Source organism: Vicia villosa, linkage group LG1 (assembly GCF_029867415.1).
Source record: "Vicia villosa cultivar HV-30 ecotype Madison, WI linkage group LG1, Vvil1.0, whole genome shotgun sequence".
Lineage (NCBI taxonomy): Eukaryota > Viridiplantae > Streptophyta > Magnoliopsida > Fabales > Fabaceae > Vicia > Vicia villosa.
The window spans coordinates 229861658-229881198 of record NC_081180.1 but is presented as its reverse complement, the minus strand read 5'-3'; the positions used below and the strand labels follow the sequence as shown (position 1 = coordinate 229881198).

At 32.3% G+C, this 19541-nt stretch overlaps 1 protein-coding gene across 1 annotated transcript; it reads left to right on the top strand.

The window, feature by feature from the left end:
• Positions 1-4808: 4808 nt before the first annotated feature.
• On the top strand, positions 4809-6955 carry LOC131623424 (squamosa promoter-binding protein 1-like). Its single transcript, XM_058894435.1, has 2 exons — positions 4809-5175; positions 6727-6955. Exons 1-2 carry the CDS (start codon positions 4880-4882, stop codon positions 6842-6844), a joined length of 414 nt encoding a protein of 137 aa, XP_058750418.1. The 5' UTR covers positions 4809-4879; the 3' UTR covers positions 6845-6955.
• Positions 6956-19541: the final 12586 nt, after the last annotated feature.

The window sequence follows — 19541 nt, the reverse complement described above, 5'->3', positions numbered from 1 at the left end:
GTTTATAACCTGATTCAGTGGTTAGGGTTTGCCCAAAACAGTGAGAAGCCTTGTAAGATGATGTTTTGAGGTAGTTTATGACCTGTTCACGTGAGGTGAAGGGCTCTTCTGATGTTCCATGATGCTTAATAGTAAGTGTATTGTTACACGAAGTTGTGTGTTAAAACTATAATGAGCGTTGTGCTCTTTAAGTTGTAGAGAATGTGTATGACTTAGAGTTTGTCCCTTATCCCATTAAGGGGAAATGTATTTATAAGGGCCTCTAGGACCCAGAGTTTCAGTCACCCTTAGTGGTGTGAATCACTCTCTTCTTATCAAGGGATGTTATCGACCACCTATATTTCAATAGCTTAGTAGAGACTCTCTCTTTTCCGACTCATACATCAAGTATAGCTATGGGCGGATCCCCGATCCATCGTCTAAGCCGCGACACCCTGATTTAGGACCTTCGCTAATATATATATAACACCATTTTATATATATATATATATATATATATATATATATATATATATATATATATTTAGGGAGCGTATCCGGTGAGAATTAATATTTATGTGAGAAACGAGAACTATAAATATCAATCGTTGGATTTCATTAACGTTTAAGATTTAAAATTTTTAATATGAAGATCACCTCACAAAATTTTATCTGTTATGCTCAATATTTAAACTTTTCATATGAAGAGATTGTTACTGAAAATAATTCTACTTGACGAATTAATTATTATTAAAATAATTTTTATAAACATACTTAATTTTAGGATATACACAATAAGTTTTAAAGCTATAATAATATTTTTCAAGACTAAAAACATAATCCAAAAATAATTTTATAAAAAATAAAATAAGTTTTAAAGTTGTATCTTGCATGTTATAAAATTATATTTTTATAATTTATTTTGATAAATTAATTTTTGAAGACTTACTTTGAAAACCAAACAAGCCTCCCAATGTTTTAATATCAATTTAATCATCGTAAAATATTTACTAAATATTATGAAGTAAGAGATTAAAAAAAATTATAATTTAAGGAATGAGCTATGTCTTAGTGTAAGATTTTTGTTAGTAAATTTTATTACGATAATTAAATTGTTATTAAAACATTGGGAGGTTTGTTTGGTTTTCAAAATAAGTCTACAACAATTAATTTATCAAAATAAATTATAAAAATATACTTTTATAATATGCAAGATATAGCTTTAAAATATTTTTTTTAATTTAATTAATTTTTAAGAGTTAAGATATTTAAAGAAATTTATGACATATTTATTTAAAAATAATTTTAATACTAGTACGATGAGTATACAATTTAAGTTGATGATTACTTTAAAATTAATTTTATTTTTAAAAAAATTATTTTGGAATTATTGAAAAATATATATAGTTTTAGATAATTTTAATTTCAAATAAAAATACTAAATATATTCGAATTATATTTTCTATTTATATCCTAAAATTAAGTATATTTATAAAAATTATTTTAATAATGATTAATTCATCAAGTAGAATTATTTTAATTAAGAATCTCTTCATATGAAAAGTTTAATTATTGAACATAACAGATAAAATTCAGTGAGGTGATCTCACCGGATACGCTCCATATATATATATATATATATATATATATATATATATATATATATATATATATATATATATATATATATATATATATGTATATATATATATATATATATATATATATATATATATATATATATATATATATATATATATATATATGGGATGCCTCAAGTGAGAACACTTGGTTATTATGAGAAATGGGAACAATGAATCACAACCACTAAATTTTGATTTGTTGATTTTGATGAACTGGATTGGTTTCTCTTTCTATGTTGATTTAAAATAAATATTAAGGATAGTAGAAAGAGAAACCAATTCAGTCCATTAAAATCAACAAATTAAAATTTAATGGTCGTGATTCATTGTTCTCATTTCTCATAATAACCAAATGTTCTCACTTGAGTCGTCCCATATATATATATATATATATATATATATATATATATATATATATATATATATATATATATATATATATATATATATATATATATATATATATATATATATATATATATATAGGGCATATCATATGAGAATGACATATTTATATGAGAATATGAGAATGAATCTGAACCATTGGATTTTAAAATAAATTGTGGAGATTATGAGTGAATCTTTTTTTTCTCTCTCCTGTATCTTGAAATAAATGAAGTAGGAGAGAGAAAAAAAGATTCACTCATAATCTCCACCATTTATTTTAAAATCCAATGGTTCGGATTCATTCTCATATTCTCATATAAATATGTCATTCTCATATGATATGCCCTATATATATATATATATATATATATATATATATATATATATATATATATATATATATATATATATATATATATATATAAATTAAGTATATTGCTAAGAAGTGCTCTAAAAGTACATAGATTAAAAAAGGAATTTTTATATAAAAAATAATAATTTAAATTTAAATTAAATACACAACTTCACCCAATTTTTGGTATTTAGAATTGTGTTGGTGATAAATTGCTAGTCAACATCGAAAGAAAAAACAAAAAGGCATAATTCCTTTCAAATTAATGCTTGGCTCGGAACCGCAGATTGTTGAGGGCCACAAAATATGGAAACATGTGTTTACCAAATTAAAAGGAATCATGGTTATATCTAGAGATTGTTGTGTGTTTTTGGATAAATTTTGAAGAAAAATTATACATTTAACTTAAAATTGTATATGATTTGATTCAGTTTTAGGTGATTAATTTTAAAAAATTATAATAATAATAATAATAATAATAATAATAATAATAATAATAATAATAATAATAATAATAATAATAATAATAATAATAATAATAATAATAATAATAATAATGATAATAATTTAATTTGGTCTAATTTCATACATTTAAATTAGTTTTTAAATATTTAAACTAAAAAAAATGATTATTTAAAAGATATGCAATAAAATTATTTTTTGTTTAAAAAGAAGGATGATTAATCACTAAATGACTTTGATTATTGATTTGTTTTGGAAGTGAATTCATGTCCACATTCCGATTAGAGTATTTTCTCTTTTTAATTGAGATCGAGTCTAGCTCATGTTTCTTAATTTTTAGGTGTGTGTCGTGTAACTAACTGTTCTCTTCTGTTATTTTCAAGTGAGATGTATGGTGTTTTGATTTAGTCTTCTCAATGACGTGGTTGAGTTGTGTTTTCTTTGTCGTGGTTTTGTTTTGCTAACCTCCTTTTAGTTGGGCTTCTATTTTTAGTGTATTGTTTGTGTTTTTGATTTTATCTTTTATTTTTTTCATTAATATATTTTTATCTACTTAGGTTTCCACTGGGTAAGATTAGCTATATGAATTAACCTTCGTCATAATGTTCTATTAATGATCATGTTTCTTTTCAAATTTTAATCTCGAAATCTTTCTTAATAACTTCGCTTATAATCTTTCTTCGTATTTCTCTTTTTCAAATTGTTTGTCTTCTCATTATCTGGTATACCCTCCTTATCACCAAATTTACATGTCTTCTCTCTGCATCTCCAAAACCATCGAAGTCTATTTTCCCCCATCTTCTCTACTATAGACGTTACCCCGACACTCTCTATAATATTTTCATTTTTGATTTTATCCTAACAAGTCTTACCACACATTTACCGCAACATCCTCATCTCTCCTATAGTTACTTTATTCTTGTGTTGATTCTTAACCGCACAACATTATGTCCAGTACAAAATCGCATGTGTTACCGCTGTTCAATAAAATTTTCCCTTCAATTTGAGTGGTACCTTTGCATCACATAAAACATCTGATGCCTTTTTCTATTTCTTGTATTAATTTATTCTTTGAGGATTTTAAATTTTTTTTAGTATTATTATTATTATAAATAAATAATATTATAAAAAATTAAAATCCTTAAAAATTAAATTAATACAGTATATAGTATTAATAAAAAAATATATTAATGAAAATACATTAAGAATATATCTTTATAAAAATAAATAAATAAATGTCACAAATAATAAAGAATTAACAAAGAGCATCAGAAGTGCACAAGAGAAATAAGTTTGACTAAAGATCCGGACAAACAACAAAACTAAAAGCAAAATAACTACTGTATTTGTCACGAAGAACACATGTCTAACAGACCAACAATCGAAACTATCATGTAGTCTCGGACATAACAGATCTTCGAAGAGAATAAGTTGGAGAAGGAAAACACAATCACCTACATAAAATACTAACAAAAGAAGGATAACTGGCCTCCAAACACACTCTTAAATATGTGTATGCCATGTGATTCAATTTTAAAAAGATAATTTTAAAATATAATTCCATAAGAGTGATTTTATTATAGTTAGTATAGTTTGACTATTCCTATGTAAAATCTTAAGTTCTAACCCATGTCTCCATATTTCTTTATCATGCATATGTTTATTTGAGTATGTTATGGTTATTAGTGAAAAAAAATTAAATTTGAATGATAATATTAATGTTATTGTGAGAACTTTGTAAATAGATAGTTGTCCCAACACTTAATTAATTTGACCTAATTTATTATCCAAGATTTTTTAGGGTAGTCTGCACTAGGTCTTCACATACTATTCACAAACATTGGTGCTATAGCTAGTCCTCTAGAAACTGTAACTTATCACAATTACCCTCAAGTTGGAAACCAATAAAGAAAGACCCATTTGTGGTCCACACACATTCTATTTATTTACCCTTGTGTTTTTCTTTCTATTTATACACCAAAGTAGTTGTGGTCTTGTCCTTGACTTCACCATAGCCTTGTTCTAAATCATTAATACTCTCTCTATTCTCTATCCTATGGATGAAAGTTGGGGTGAGGGAAAGAGAACCTATGAGTATGAAGTAGAAGAGGAAGAGGATGGGAGTTATGGAGAGGATGGAAAGAAGAAAAGGGTTGTGAATGAACATCATGTTAGGAAAGTTTCAAGAGGTGGTGGATCAGTTACACCTTCTTGTCAAGTTGATAACTGTAATGCTGATCTAAGTGGTGGTAAGCAGTATCATAAGCGCCATAAGGTTTGTGAAAACCATTCTAAGGCTCATTCTGTCCTCATTTCTGAGATGCAACAAAGGTTTTGCCAGCAATGTAGCAGGTTCACAAACCCTAATCTCTTTCAAATCATTATGTTTTTTTCTTTTTCTTTTTGTTTCCTTATACTGAAGATAAATCACTCTTTATTTTTTTTTTTGTGTCATGTTTAATTTTTTTTTATATTTTTAATAAGCCCTAGAACAACTCTAATTAGATTTTTTTTTTTTGTTGATAAAACTCTAATTAGGTTGATCTTGGTTGAAGGGTATTTTTTAATGAAATTTTGCTTTTACTAAGGATCTAAAATAATAGTTTAAAAGTGGACTTTTGATCTTTTTTGTTTTTTTTCACACAATATTTTTTGTTAAATAAAGAATTTTGTAAAAAAAAATAATTGGATATTTTATTAAAATTAGTAAGTTGTCTCTCTCAAATAAAATATATACAAAAATAATTAAGAAAAAGTGATGTATTTAATTAATAATTGATTTATAGAGGAAGTATATACTTTAGATTTTTTTTTAAAGTTCATGTATGCACTTTTTATAGGAATGTAATCATAAGTTAGTGGTTGAAATAGTTTTAACTTATTTGAAGACATGCTCATAAAATTTGTATATTTTTATTAATTTTTTATTTTCACTTTTTGTTTTTTACTCCTACCAAGGATATAGACGGGTTTTAAAGAACGGCAGCAGTCGTTTACAGTTACATTTAGGCTTTCACAAATAATTTGGTACAAGCGTTGTAATATTTATTATGGTCATCGCAGTGTGAATTAACCATCGTAAAATAATAGATCCAATATCAATAAAGAACGGTCGCAGTCGTTTACAGTTGCATTTAGGCTTTCACAAATCATTTGGTACAAGCGTTGAAATATTTATTATGGTTATCGCATAGTGAATTAACCATCATAAAATAATAGATCCGATAGCAGCATCTCTCGATACTATTTTGTCGCGACTGTATTGTTAGCTAGTTATAGTGCTAAAAATTTGTACTAATAGTGAATAATTATATAGTTTTAGTTCTTTGAAAGATTTAGCAACTGGCCAATTGGAAAAAAAAAAAATGGGCACTGGATTCTTGACACTATATATATTCCTGAGAATAAGGTGCATTGTGTATTTATACCAACTCATAGGATACTAATTATTTATTATAAATATCATTGAAAGTTATAAATATCATTGAAGCAATGTGCTCAAATTTATTTTTTTATTATTTACCCCCAACATACTGCACTGTTGTTCGAGTGTGACAGGGACATTGATATCAAAATCACACAGCAATAATAGCATAGGGTCACTCTGGAATATGGCATTTGTTAATAAGCCAAATATAGACATATAGCATTTCTACTTTAGTGATCACTTCATGTTTTGAATCCATGAAATTGACAACACAATAAAATTTTATAGCTTCAACTTTTTAAATGATTCTGTTAACCCATGATTTCATACCATCTCATCCATTTGTTTTTAGCACAAAATATCACTAAAAAAATAAAGAAAAAATAATTAAAAAAATAAATAAATAATTTAATTATCAACAAAAACATAAATTTGTATAATTAACTAATGTTTGAAAAAAAAACTTTTTTTTGTAGGTTTCATGAGTTATCAGAATTTGATGACTTAAAGAGAAGTTGTAGAAGGCGTTTGGCAGGACACAATGAGAGGCGTCGCAAGAATGCATCGGAATTTAATGGAGAAGGAATTCATTGATGAGAAGATTTGATGTTGAGCATCATTAATGTAATTGAAATAAAGACAATCTTGAATGCTTTGTATTCAAATTGATGTTGTTTGTGGAAGCTCTCTATCTTCTGTCATCAATCTATCTATATGCTATGTTTGCTGCTATTAGTTATATATCTACTTGAATATTTTTAGTTTAAATCATAAAAAGAAGAAGAAAAAAATTTATTGTCTTGATGTCTTTGAGAGATATACTTTTAAAAAGTTGGAATGATTTTAAATTGCATGAAATATATCAACTATAAAGAATATGAATACATTTTAAGATATGAGATAGAGGCTTATAAATACCAGGAAAAATGTTATAAACATGAAAAATGTTTAACCATGTTAATCCTATCTAGGTTAGTTTTGTTATACATAGATGGTTTTAAGTTCAGATAAAAGGAGAGACTTGTGTTAGGCAGGCAACAACTAACGTAAAATTTTGTCGAATTTCTATGACATGAATCAATTACGAAATAATGTGAATGTCAAGTCGTTGCCTATAAGCAACGTGTTGTGTGCACTATACGGAAAATACATTTAACTACGGTTGGAAAAAATATATTATCACGCAGGATCAAGCATTGTTATGTAGTGTGTGGTTGTATATGTGTTACTTACACTCATAGTCCTATGATCGTTGTAGTAAACTGGATTGCGTGCACGTTTTCACATCGGTTGTGGTATTTAACTATTGTGATAGATAAAGGTCCTAGGTTTGAAACTCAATAGCATCACAATTTATGTTGGAATAATAATAACATTCCAAAATGGTCAAAGTTTATAACCGTTGTGGTATGTGCTTTAGTTTGTTATATAATATACAGATTGCTTGTTTTTTCATAGACCTCATTAAAGAAATACAACAATTCAAATTGATGAAGAAGTATATAATTTAATTAAATAGCATCCGTATTTTTCCTTAAATTAATTTAATTAGAATTTAAATTATTTATTGGAATTAATTGGCATTTCATTGAAAATTATAGAAAATAATAGAATTGGGTCAAGGTAGTGTTTAGTAAAAGGAGTGGTGTTAGTCATGAGGCCTTTATTAAGGTTAAGTTTTATTTTTCATAAAATAAGGAAAAGAAGAGGAAGGAAGTTAGAACGTGAAAAAGAGAAGCTGAAAGAGGGAGAGCTGAAGAACGTGAAGGAGAACCAAAGAGGAAGAAGACCCAATTCAAGAATTTGGCTAAGGTAAGGGGGGACTCTCCGGTTAGCATCTATTATCACATTTTTAGATGATAATATTGATAAGGGATGTCGTTTGAGTCAATTGATTTGTATGTTAGGTTAGAGATGTTATGATTGATGAAATTTCATGAATTGTTGGATTAAAATGTGTTATTTTGATGTATGATGATGTATAATGATGTAAATTGTGATTGTATGACTGTATCTGGTGCTTAGAGTCGATTTTGGGGCTTGAATGTGTGAAATCGCTGGGTCTGTCGCAGATTTGAGATTTGGTAAAATCGCAGGTCTGCTAAGCGGAGAGGGGTCTGCTGAGCGGAGGACCCGACCTAGTTAGCTTCTGTCTAACGTCGCTAGAGGTCCGCTGAGCGGAGGTCTGAAGGAATTCGCTTCTGCCTCGCGTCGCTGAGCGAACCTTGCTGTGTAGAAAATTGTCCAAACTTGAAAATGATGTATCTTTTGAACCGTTGGCCTGTTTTGAGTGCCGTTTTGAGTATGATAGACCTCTTAACATACCCTATGCGTTTAAATGAAGAAATGAGTGTAACTTTCGATTATTGAATGAATCATGAGTTATTGCTTGGTGAATAATGTATTGTGTATATATGTGATGAAACGTGATAATACATGCTATGTTGAAGCAATAATCATGTGACGATTTATTGGTTGTTTGACGATGATGATTGGATAATATTTGAATGACGTTAACATATGTAAACATGTTTTGATGATGATGAAATGAGTATTTTGATGATGTTACTCATAGACTTGACGATGGTATAAGTATGTTCATGTATGTTTGCATTCATTCATATTCATTGATGATGTTGTATCCATGATGATGTGTTGGATCAGTAAAGGGCATGATTCCCATTATGTGGAATCTGTGCTGGAAGGGTCGTATCTTGATGATGTTGGATCGGTCATGGGTTATTCCCATTTGATGATGTTGGTACCACATGCATAGTGTCAGTTCATACATATGCATACTTCTATAACATGATTGGATGTATTCCAGTGTTATAGTTATTGATGATGTGATGGTTGGTTGCTTATGATGATAAAACTTGTTTGAATGTCTGTTTATGAATACAATTGGGTGAATGATATGACTATGACGTGTTATTATTTATGATGCAATAATATTTGTTAATTGCGATGAGATTCACCCTTACATGTTGTCATTTTCAGATTGAGGATAGCGGTTGTTCGACTCGGTGAGGATTAGCTCATGAGTCAGTTGTTTAGTTAGCGTCAGGTGTCATGCTCTAATATTTGTAACACTAGGGACACGATATTTAGAATTTATGGTTTATAACTCTGGATATGTTTTGATGTTTTGAAGGATAAATTTTAAAGATGTTAAACTTAATCCGTATGATTTAATTTCCGCTGTGTTAACATGAAATGTTTTTAATTGATGATGATTGCCTCAGTGAACGCATGACATAACTGAACGATGTTTAATTTAATATGAATTGTGACACTCTTATTTTCATGTACTCTGAATAATTTTATTTAATTTTCCGCGGGGTTTTAGAAGGGTGTTACAATAGTGGTATCAGAGCATAGTTGGTCGTTGTGACCAGAGTCTTGTGTCAGTCTTCCTTGTGTATGCGACTAGTGCGGGTTAAACACTGTTGATACTTTTCGGACTACATTGTTTGTGATTTAAGCAGAGTAATGGTTGGAAGAGGTGGAAAAAACTATGATGCTATCGCTGAGGCTTTGGGCATGATTGCTGGTGTGCTGGGAGGAAATGCCGGAGGAGCAGGGATTTGTGCTGACAAGCAACTGGGGAATTTTCAGAGGAACAATCCTCCGTTGTTCAAGGGTACGCATGATCCTGAAGGTGCTCAGAAGTGGCTGAAGGAGATCGAGAGGATTTTCAGAGTCATTGATTGTGCTGAGAACCTGAAAGTGAGGTATGGTACGCATATGTTGTCCGAAGAATCTGATGACTGGTGGATGGCGACTAGAGCTGAGCTGGAAGCTGATGATGTGGATATTTCTTGGGCTGTGTTCAAGAGAGAGTTTTTGAGAAGGTACTTTCCTGAAGACGTTCGAGGCCTAAAGGAAATTAAATTTCTGGAGCTGGTTCAAGGTAATATGACGGTACCAGAGTATGCTTTGAAGTTTGTTGAGTTGGCGAAGTACTACGTTCACTACAACAATGATGAAGCTAGTGAATTCTCAAAGTGCGTCAAATTTGAGAATGGTCTCCGTGATGAGATTAAGCAAGGTATCAGGTATCAGAGGATTCATAGATTTGTTGATTTGGTGAACTGTAGCAGGATCTTCGAGGAGGATAACCTTAAGCTGAAGTCATCTCACTCTCGCGAGTTAGTTGATAGAAAGGGTAAGAAGCCTATGGATAAGGGTAAGCCATATGGTAGAGGTAATCCAAAGACTGGTGGTTGGAAGAAGCCTAGTGGGGGAGACTCCAGTGCTTTTGTCAGGTGCTACAACTGTGGCGAGGCTGGGCACCTATTGGCTGGAGATTTCGTTTGAAGAAAATATCCTTTGAAGGATTAGAGTTCAAACAAGAATGGTTACTGATGACCATTTCGATAAATAAATGGCTACTGATGGCCATGTTCGAGGATGTTGTTTAAGTTGAAATAAAGATAATAAGTATCGGAGCTGGTTCGAAGTAAATTGTCTTTAAAGACTTAAGCGTTTTTGCGAAATACGAAGGGTACTGAAGCTTGGCGTGTTTTCGTAGCATTCTCGGTTTTGATCACGTTGCCACGTATCGAAAGAGGATTCAGGCGGGAGGATTTGAATTTCGAAACAGTCTGTGTAACCGAACAAGGACAGATGGCGCCCCAGGGATTCGAAGCGTATGCATGTGAGCAACGTGGCATCATATTAGTGTAGGACCGTTAGGATCGAAATTAGTATAAATAAGGGTCTTAATGTTAGGATTCCGTGTGTTCATTTTGTACAAATCACTCACAAATTACTCAAGTATCAAGCGTTAAGAGAACGAGTTCGTTGAGAAGTGTACGTATGACACCACCATCTTAAATACGTTTGTATTCATCTTTATGCAAGTATCTTTTCAATATTTTTCTATCTTTCGCTACATTCCAGTCATTTACATTCCTACAATTTTATCTTTCGTTTTAACTTCCTTCGAAGCATTTACTTTCTGCAATTTACATTCTTGTATTCTAAGTTTCTTGCAAGTTTATCTTTACTCCATCTTTCGCCAGAGTTATATTTACGTGTATAACAAGGTGATTGTCAGTCTTTACATTTTGTCTATTTATTTCTTATATCGAAGACCAAATAACCAGCCAATATGAACCAATTCATCACAAATGACAAACTTTTTGACTATGTCTTAGGATCAATCTAGTCGATCCTGCAAGTAACCAAAGTATATTCTATAGTTTGGATGACTAGCGGTTGTTTACCGGAAATCACCGTAAACAAATTGGCACGCCCAGTGGGACAGTGTCAAACAAATTGTTATTAATTGGTTGTTTTGTTTTGTCTAGAACATATCAAGACCTTGTATGAACCTTAGGAACGGTAAATTAACCAACAGTGCGCCACCGATTCCAAAACGAAGGTACAACAAGAAAATGGTCAATTCGACCAGTGGAGGGGGACATCAAGATCCCCCACAAGGGTCAGGAACAGCAGCAGCAAATACTACACATGTTTCGACATCTACATCACAAGAACAGGAAATACCCGTGTCGGGAGGATCTGCGGCTGTAGTTAGTTCCCAAGCCATGCCCGAAAACACAACAGGAACGATCCCAATTTCCAGTTCGACTACCATGCCTCATGCGACAGGCACAAACGACATGCTTCATTTCTCGACAAGTCAAGTACATTCTCCAAGGCCATTCTCGTCCCCATTCGATGTATGGAGGCCTGGAAACCCTTATGGAATGTCGTATTCTTATATGGCAGGATCTACATATAATGCACCTAATGCCACGACATTTTCGTCTAATACAGCTTCGGTAGGTCGAAGTGCACAAAATGCAGGCACATCTAGCCAGATGCCTCTTTTAACTACCAACAGTCAGACAGCATTTAGGCAAGAAATGGACGCAAGTAACCACGATATGCTAGGTGCTCTTTGTTATACCTCAAAATTTGCCCGCATCTTTTTTCAAGAAAACTCCAATCTGAAAATTAAGAGTCTCATATAATCATGGATTTTTATTTCAACAAAATATCCTGACATATGAAACACTTAGTTTTTAGAATTTTTCTTATACAGTAATTTGGCTTGCAGTTGAATTTATTCTTACGCAAACGCCAAATACTGTTTATTACTTCACACATGCTATTTATTTATTTACAGATAAATAGTACTGACACAATTGGTACAGAGTTAAATCTTTTTGCAGGCGCAGAATCAGGAAACTCAGACTGTACTGGTAACAAGTAGATTATTATTATCTTTTGTTTCCCACTAATTTTGATACTATATTCCATTATTTTCAAAAATCTTTTCAAATCTCTTTTTCAAAAATCAAATCTCTCTTTTTCCCAACACTATCTCCACTTTCTTTCAAATCTTACTTCCACTCAAATTTTCCTTTTGTACGGAATCACATCATTCCCCAACGTCTTTATCCTCCTTTCCATTCTATAAATACCTCCCATTTTCTTCCATAAAATCTCACATCAAATTCTAATTCATCTCTCAAATTTCCACTTCATAATCCATCCTTTCTTCTTCCCTGACAAGAATGGCAAAGTGGATAGAGACACTGTCTCTTACAGTCATCACCATTGCTACGGTGATCATGACTTTCTTCTGCCTGCATAGTCCTGAAGAGTGTGGACCTGCAATGGTTGCACTCCCAATCATCTACATGTTATTGTTCATAGCATGGGTCATTAATCGTCATTCTTAAAATTTGCAGTATTTCTTATTTCTTAAATGTACCGTTTATTCGTCGTACTGTTCAATATAGTATGTAATATTTGTACTGTCAGTATTAAATGTTGTACTATTTGTCATAATATTGCTTAATTACTAAGATAATATTTTGTGTGTTTTTTGCCAGTCAAATATTCCTATTTCTGTGCATTAAATGATTTTCAGGGTTATTATCGGTAATTTTGCCCGCATACCGTAAATATTAGTTATTTATTATGTCTATGTTTTTTTAACAAGTCATGTAAATAAACTTTCATTTTTCACATAAAACAAAAACAAAAACAACAAAAAAGAAAATTAACTTTGACTGTTGATTTTTCACTCTAACTGCTACGTCAATACCTGGACAGTCAGTTGACAGCCAAACTGCTGGCAGTACAATTCTCAGTGTTTTGTACTATCAATCAAATCAATCTTTCACAATTCAAAATTCCAAGATTTTTGTTCTAGAAGTCTTCTGAATATCACGCGATTAGCAGAGACTCAGCACTGCACAAAAATCAGGTACGCTTAACTGTCTCCTACATAAACAGTCCCTGACTAGGGTTTTCTTGTTTTTACAGGAGAAACAAGTTTTTGAGAGCTCAAATGGATTTCATGCACATCCATATATCTCAAAGTACCATCATACAAATTTTCAAACTTCAATTCACTCAGACGCACCGTCAGCAGCTCAAACAGTCAACAGACGACCCGTTTGACCAAAAAGTCAACAGACAGTCAAAAATGAAATTTTTTGTCAAAGTTCATATTTTGTCAAAGGATTCATCATTTGATCATTGGATGATCATAATTCATCAAGGAAAGATCAAAAATCAACAAAATCCTAAGATTCAAAATTAGGGTTTTTGCCTGAAAAGTCAACTCAACTTTGACTGATCATAACTCTCTCATCCTTCATCCAAAAAATTCAAACCAAAGCTTATTTTTAAGGAAATTCAATTATCTTTCAAATGCCATTGATCCCATGGTCATTGGATTCACCATTTGAAAAATATGATCAAAGACATTACAAGTCATTTTCAAAGTCAACAAAAAGACACTTTTTTCAAAAGGACACACAAGGAGCTTCAAAAATCATTTTGACATGAGACCAAAGGCATTGGTTAGAGGACTCTTTGAGGTTTCCAAAAAGTGCAAGATATCCTTCATATGACAAAAATTGAGGGATTTACACCTTGTTGAAGTTGGCTAAATTTTGGGAAAATGCATGAAATTAACATTGCTCAAAAATGTATTTTTTCCAAATGGGGCCAAGTTTTCATGGTTCAAACATCTTTGCCATGTTATTATGGGCCTCCCACGACCAAGACAAGGCCCACACCTTTTTTATCCATTTTTGGCATAATTTTATCTTATTTTAAGATTAAATTAAAAGGAAAATGGATGGATAATGGGTAGCTTGATTTCCAAGCATGACTCACCCAAGGAATCTTCATCTTTCTGCAGAGAATTGAAGAGCAAGGCAGGTGCATTGAAGACAAGAAGACTTGGTCAATAATTCAAAGCTTTTTTAATATAAAAAATGCAAGAATTCCACAAAGGCAACTAGATGCTTCTTAGCTTCAATTCTAAGCACTCAATGCTTATAAATAGGCTAGCATGCTTCAATAACAAAGGAGACACGAATCAGAAACAAAGCCTTGCTCATATACACTTGTAACCACTTGAAAAAATTCAAATTCGAGTTTTTAATTTCAGTCCATTTCAATACAAACTAAGCATTCAAACATCATCTCTGAGCTTCACTGAAACTATTCCAATCAATTGCAAGTCTTAAACATCACTGAATCGAGCTACACAGGTCACGATTTGTCCAAACTAAAACTGACTTGTATCTCATAACACAAGCATATCTAGCACGATGTAGACATATATTTGGACTTGGTGTGGTGTGTAGATCATTTCTGGAACTTTAATTAAGTTTTAGACGCTTACACACGAAGTTACCATTTTAGGGTTCATAACCTAAAATTTAGGGCTTTCTGAAATAGGCAAAATTAGAAGTTCTAAATAGCACCATTAAAATCGCATGAACAATACGAACTTAACCATGGCATCGCGCCAAATTTATACTCATGTTTGCTTGTATTCGCTATTATTAACAGGTGTAAAAGATTGGAGTTTTTACACCACCTGCAAATGAATGGTGTAAAAGCCCATCTGAAGGTTGAAGATGATGCGTGGCGTCCTCTGATTGGCTGGGAGGCGCGCGCGTGATTTTTTTAAACTGACCTAGGATTCAGTGTTTTGCAGGTGTTCCACGTGCTATGGTCCCTCACCATCTGGGCCTTCTGATCCACTTGCCAGCTCATCCAACGCGCCAGACAAAGCAGTCCTTACCATGGACTCTCAATCCAACCACACCTGATCAGTATCCTTTTATTTTCTATTTTTTTTAATTTCTTTGTTAAATTAATTTAAAATATTTTTAAAAATCCAAAAAATACACAAAATATTTTTAGACTTCTAAAATAATATATTATTTTCTGAAATAAAAATATTTTATTTTCCTTCAAAATTTCAAAATTTTGTATAATTAATTAGTATATATTTATATATTTGCTTTTTAATTATTCTAACCAATCAAAAAATCATAAAAAAAATTGTTCTTAATGTTAAATATTGTTTATATATTATAAACTAATTTTGTACATATTTTGAATAATTTTCTTTTTAAGTTTTAATTATTTGTATAATTATTTGTATAATTATGTATTAATTAGCTTAATCAATTTCAAATCAATTTCAAAAATTCCAAAAAAATTAGTTTTGTTTTAAAATTAATTGACAAATATTTAGTACATATTTTAAACTTAATTTCTAGGTTTAAATCTATTTTCATCTTTTTTCTTCATTTTAATTTAATTAATCATGCATTAATTATAATTAAAACCAATCATAAAAAATCCAAAAAACATGCCTTTTATTTTTCTTGCAATTTAAATTCCTAGATAAATGTATAGGATGTCAAATTCATGTAAATAGGCTAGTTTACATTTCCTGCACAATCGATGTAATAGCGTAGATTTACTTTCCGCACTTAACATTTCCGCATTTTAATTTCCAGCAAATATAAACTGCGTGTATGTCAAAGATAAAATTGAACCGTTAGATCACTAACTTCAAAGATAAAATATCTGAATACAAACACAATCACACTTGCACCTCTTAAGGTAAATCCCTTCTCATTCTTTTCAAAATCAAAGTCAAAATTCTACTGTTTCGAGTACAAAATCGAACCTTGCGTTTATATCCGGTGAAAGGATAGATTTTTAAAGGAAATAGGATAAAGACCTTACAACTCAGGGTAGACCTCCTAGTTTGCTTGCTCAAATCAAAACAAACAAAATTCTCATACACTGTTGTTTTTCAAAACAAAACTTTCAAAAAAGGCAATACTTTGTATACATCCAAACACGGATTATTACAAAGTTAACGTTCTTTTCAAAACATCTTTCGAAAGATAAACAAGCATTTTGTATACATCCACACACGGATCATTACAAAATTCAAATTACAAAGGTATTTGAAACCACATATGAGCAATTTCAGAGCAATTGAAAAGTAATCGAAAAACAAGTGAGCTAAGCAAACTTAAGAGCCCATGGATAACCATGGATACAAAGGGTGCTAACACCTTCCCTTTGTATAACCTACCCCCTTACCCAGAATTTCTTAAAGGTCTTTTTTCTGTTTCTTTTATAAACCTTTCCTTAATTGGATAAAATAAAAGGTCGGTGGCGACTCTGTGAATTTTCAAAAAATGCGAAAGCATTAAGCGATAAAAAAGAGTCAGTTCACGTATCTCTACAGAACAGAGGTATGGCCCGGGATTAAAAAAACGGAGGTCCACACTCTTGCTAAGGAAATAGGGTCACTCTTTACCCCATTAGTAGCAAACATGACCAGAACTAACCAGGACAATGTAGAAACCTTCCAAAAAATATCATCACAAATAAGTCGAATGACAGATTTTATGGGAGTTCCACAAACTAGGAGAAGAAATAACCAACCCCCTTCTCGAGAGGGTGACCCAATCTTGGAACGTGTTCAAGAAGTGGTTCCTCCACCTAGACCAACACCTGGTGATGTAGTTCCTCCGCCTAGGCAACTACCCGTTGAAAGAAACCAAGTGATAGATCTAGAAAATCCGAATCGAAGGACCAATCCTGGCCAACAAGAGACTATCGAAGAAGGTCCCAGATTAAGGATAGTTGGTAGGAACGAACATCGAGATGAAGTAGTCCACAGGGTTAGGAGAGAAAATATGGCAACAGAGAATAATTTAACTGCCATGATAGAAAGAATTATGGCCAATAATGGCCTTAATACTGGACTTCGACGTCCAAACTACACATCCCCCATAGCAGAATATATTATGCAAACAGAATTGCCAAGAGGTACCAAGGTGCCTAAATTAACAAATTTTTCAGGGGACACTAGTGAATCGACCGTAGAACACATAGCCAGGTATTTGACAGAAGCAGGGGATTTAGCAGGCAACGAGGATTTGAGAATTAAATATTTCCCTAGTTCGCTAACAAAAAATGCTTTTATTTGGTTCACTACCTTACCCCCAAATTCCATAGATGCATGGGCACACTTGGAGAGATTGTTCCATGAACAATTCTACATGGGTCAAACCAAGATAAGAGGAAGTTCACAGAACCTATAGATGATTATTTGAATAGGTTCCATTTGTTAACGTCAAGATGCTTCACAGTTGTCCCAGAACATGAATTAGTTGAAATGGCTGCAGGCGGTCTAGACTATTCAATCAGAAAGAAACTGGATACCCAATACCTAAGGGATATGGCCCAATTGGCAGACAGGGTTCGACAAGTCGAACGACTAAAAGCAGAAAAGGCCAGAGCAAATAAAAGTTACAAGAAGGAGAGGGTAGCGTATATTGAAGCTGAAGATGCTGAGGGCGAACCCTTCGAGGACTCATACAACGTGGAAGAGGTCGAAATAGACCTAGCCGAATTAAAAGAGGCACCACCTTATTCTTGCAAGTTGCTCACCCCTTCGAATGGAAAAAATCCAGCCGAGAATGATAAAAGCGATAGATTTCCAAAGAAAACTTATACATTTAACGTCACCAAATGTGACGAAATATTTGATTTGCTAGTAAAAGATGGCCAGATGATAGTGCCTCCTAATTCCAAAGTTCCTCAAAATCAAAGTCAAAATTCTACTGTTTCGAGTACAAAATCGAACCTTGCGTTTATATCCGGTGAAAGGATAGATTTTTAAAGGAAATAGGATAAAGACCTTACAACTCAGGGTAGACCTCCTAGTTTGCTTGCTCAAATCAAAACAAACAAAATTCTCATACACTGTTGTTTTTCAAAACAAAACTTTCAAAAAAGGCAATACTTTGTATACATCCAAACACGGATTATTACAAAGTTAACGTTCTTTTCAAAACATCTTTCGAAAGATAAACAAGCATTTTGTATACATCCACACACGGATCATTACAAAATTCAAATTACAAAGGTATTTGAAACCACATATGAGCAATTTCAGAGCAATTGAAAAGTAATCGAAAAACAAGTGAGCTAAGAAAACTTAAGAGCCCATGGATAACCATGGATACAAAGGGTGCTAACACCTTCCCTTTGTATAACCTACCCCCTTACCCAGAATTTCTTAAAGGTCTTTTTTCTGTTTCTTTTATAAACCTTTCCTTAATTGGATAAAATAAAAGGTCGGTGGCGACTCTGTGAATTTTCAAAAAATGCGAAAGCATTAAGCGATAAAAAAGAGTCAGTTCACGTATCTCTACAGAACAGAGGTATGGCCCGGGATTAAAAAAACGGAGGTCCATAGAACTGGCGACTCTGCTGGGGAAATACTTTCAAAAACAAAATGTTTTCAAAAGGGGTTACCTTAAGAGAATAGATCACTTCGATGTTTTCAATTGATTGACTTGATTGCTCTATTTTTCAAAGGTTTGTTTGGGTATTTTGCCTGTGTGAAAGATTCTAACCCGAATCTCGAGATACCTTAAGTATATGACAATAGACCAAGGAAACTATACGGCATGTACCGATACGGTTGATCTGGTAGTCATCATTAGTGCGATACTTTGGTTTATACTGATGTCCCTTGAAAACGATCAAGGAGTATATTAGGCTTCCGAAATCTCACTAAACACTAATTTGTCTTAGAACCTTTTTAGTTGAACTTGACTTGTGGCCTATTAAGTGGCTAGCTTTGAAATTGATCGAAGTTAGTTATCCTCGAGGAATATTTTGATCGGCCGCTCGAGCGCCGTATTGAGATGTTACTTCCAAGGATCATAGAACCCGAATACTATTCTAGGACAGGCTTTAACCAACTCAACTTCAGTGGGGAGGGTATCACCTATCAGCTCCATGCAAGCCTTTAAACCTAAGGCTATTGTTTGATTTGTTTTTGTGTGCCACATGTTTGCATCATAAGCATATCATTTTTGCACCAAACACTTCAAGGATCAAAGAGTTTACCTTTGTTTTTGCAGGTAATGGCTCCCGCCACCAAAGATTACATCCGAATCAACATCTCAACGGTACCATC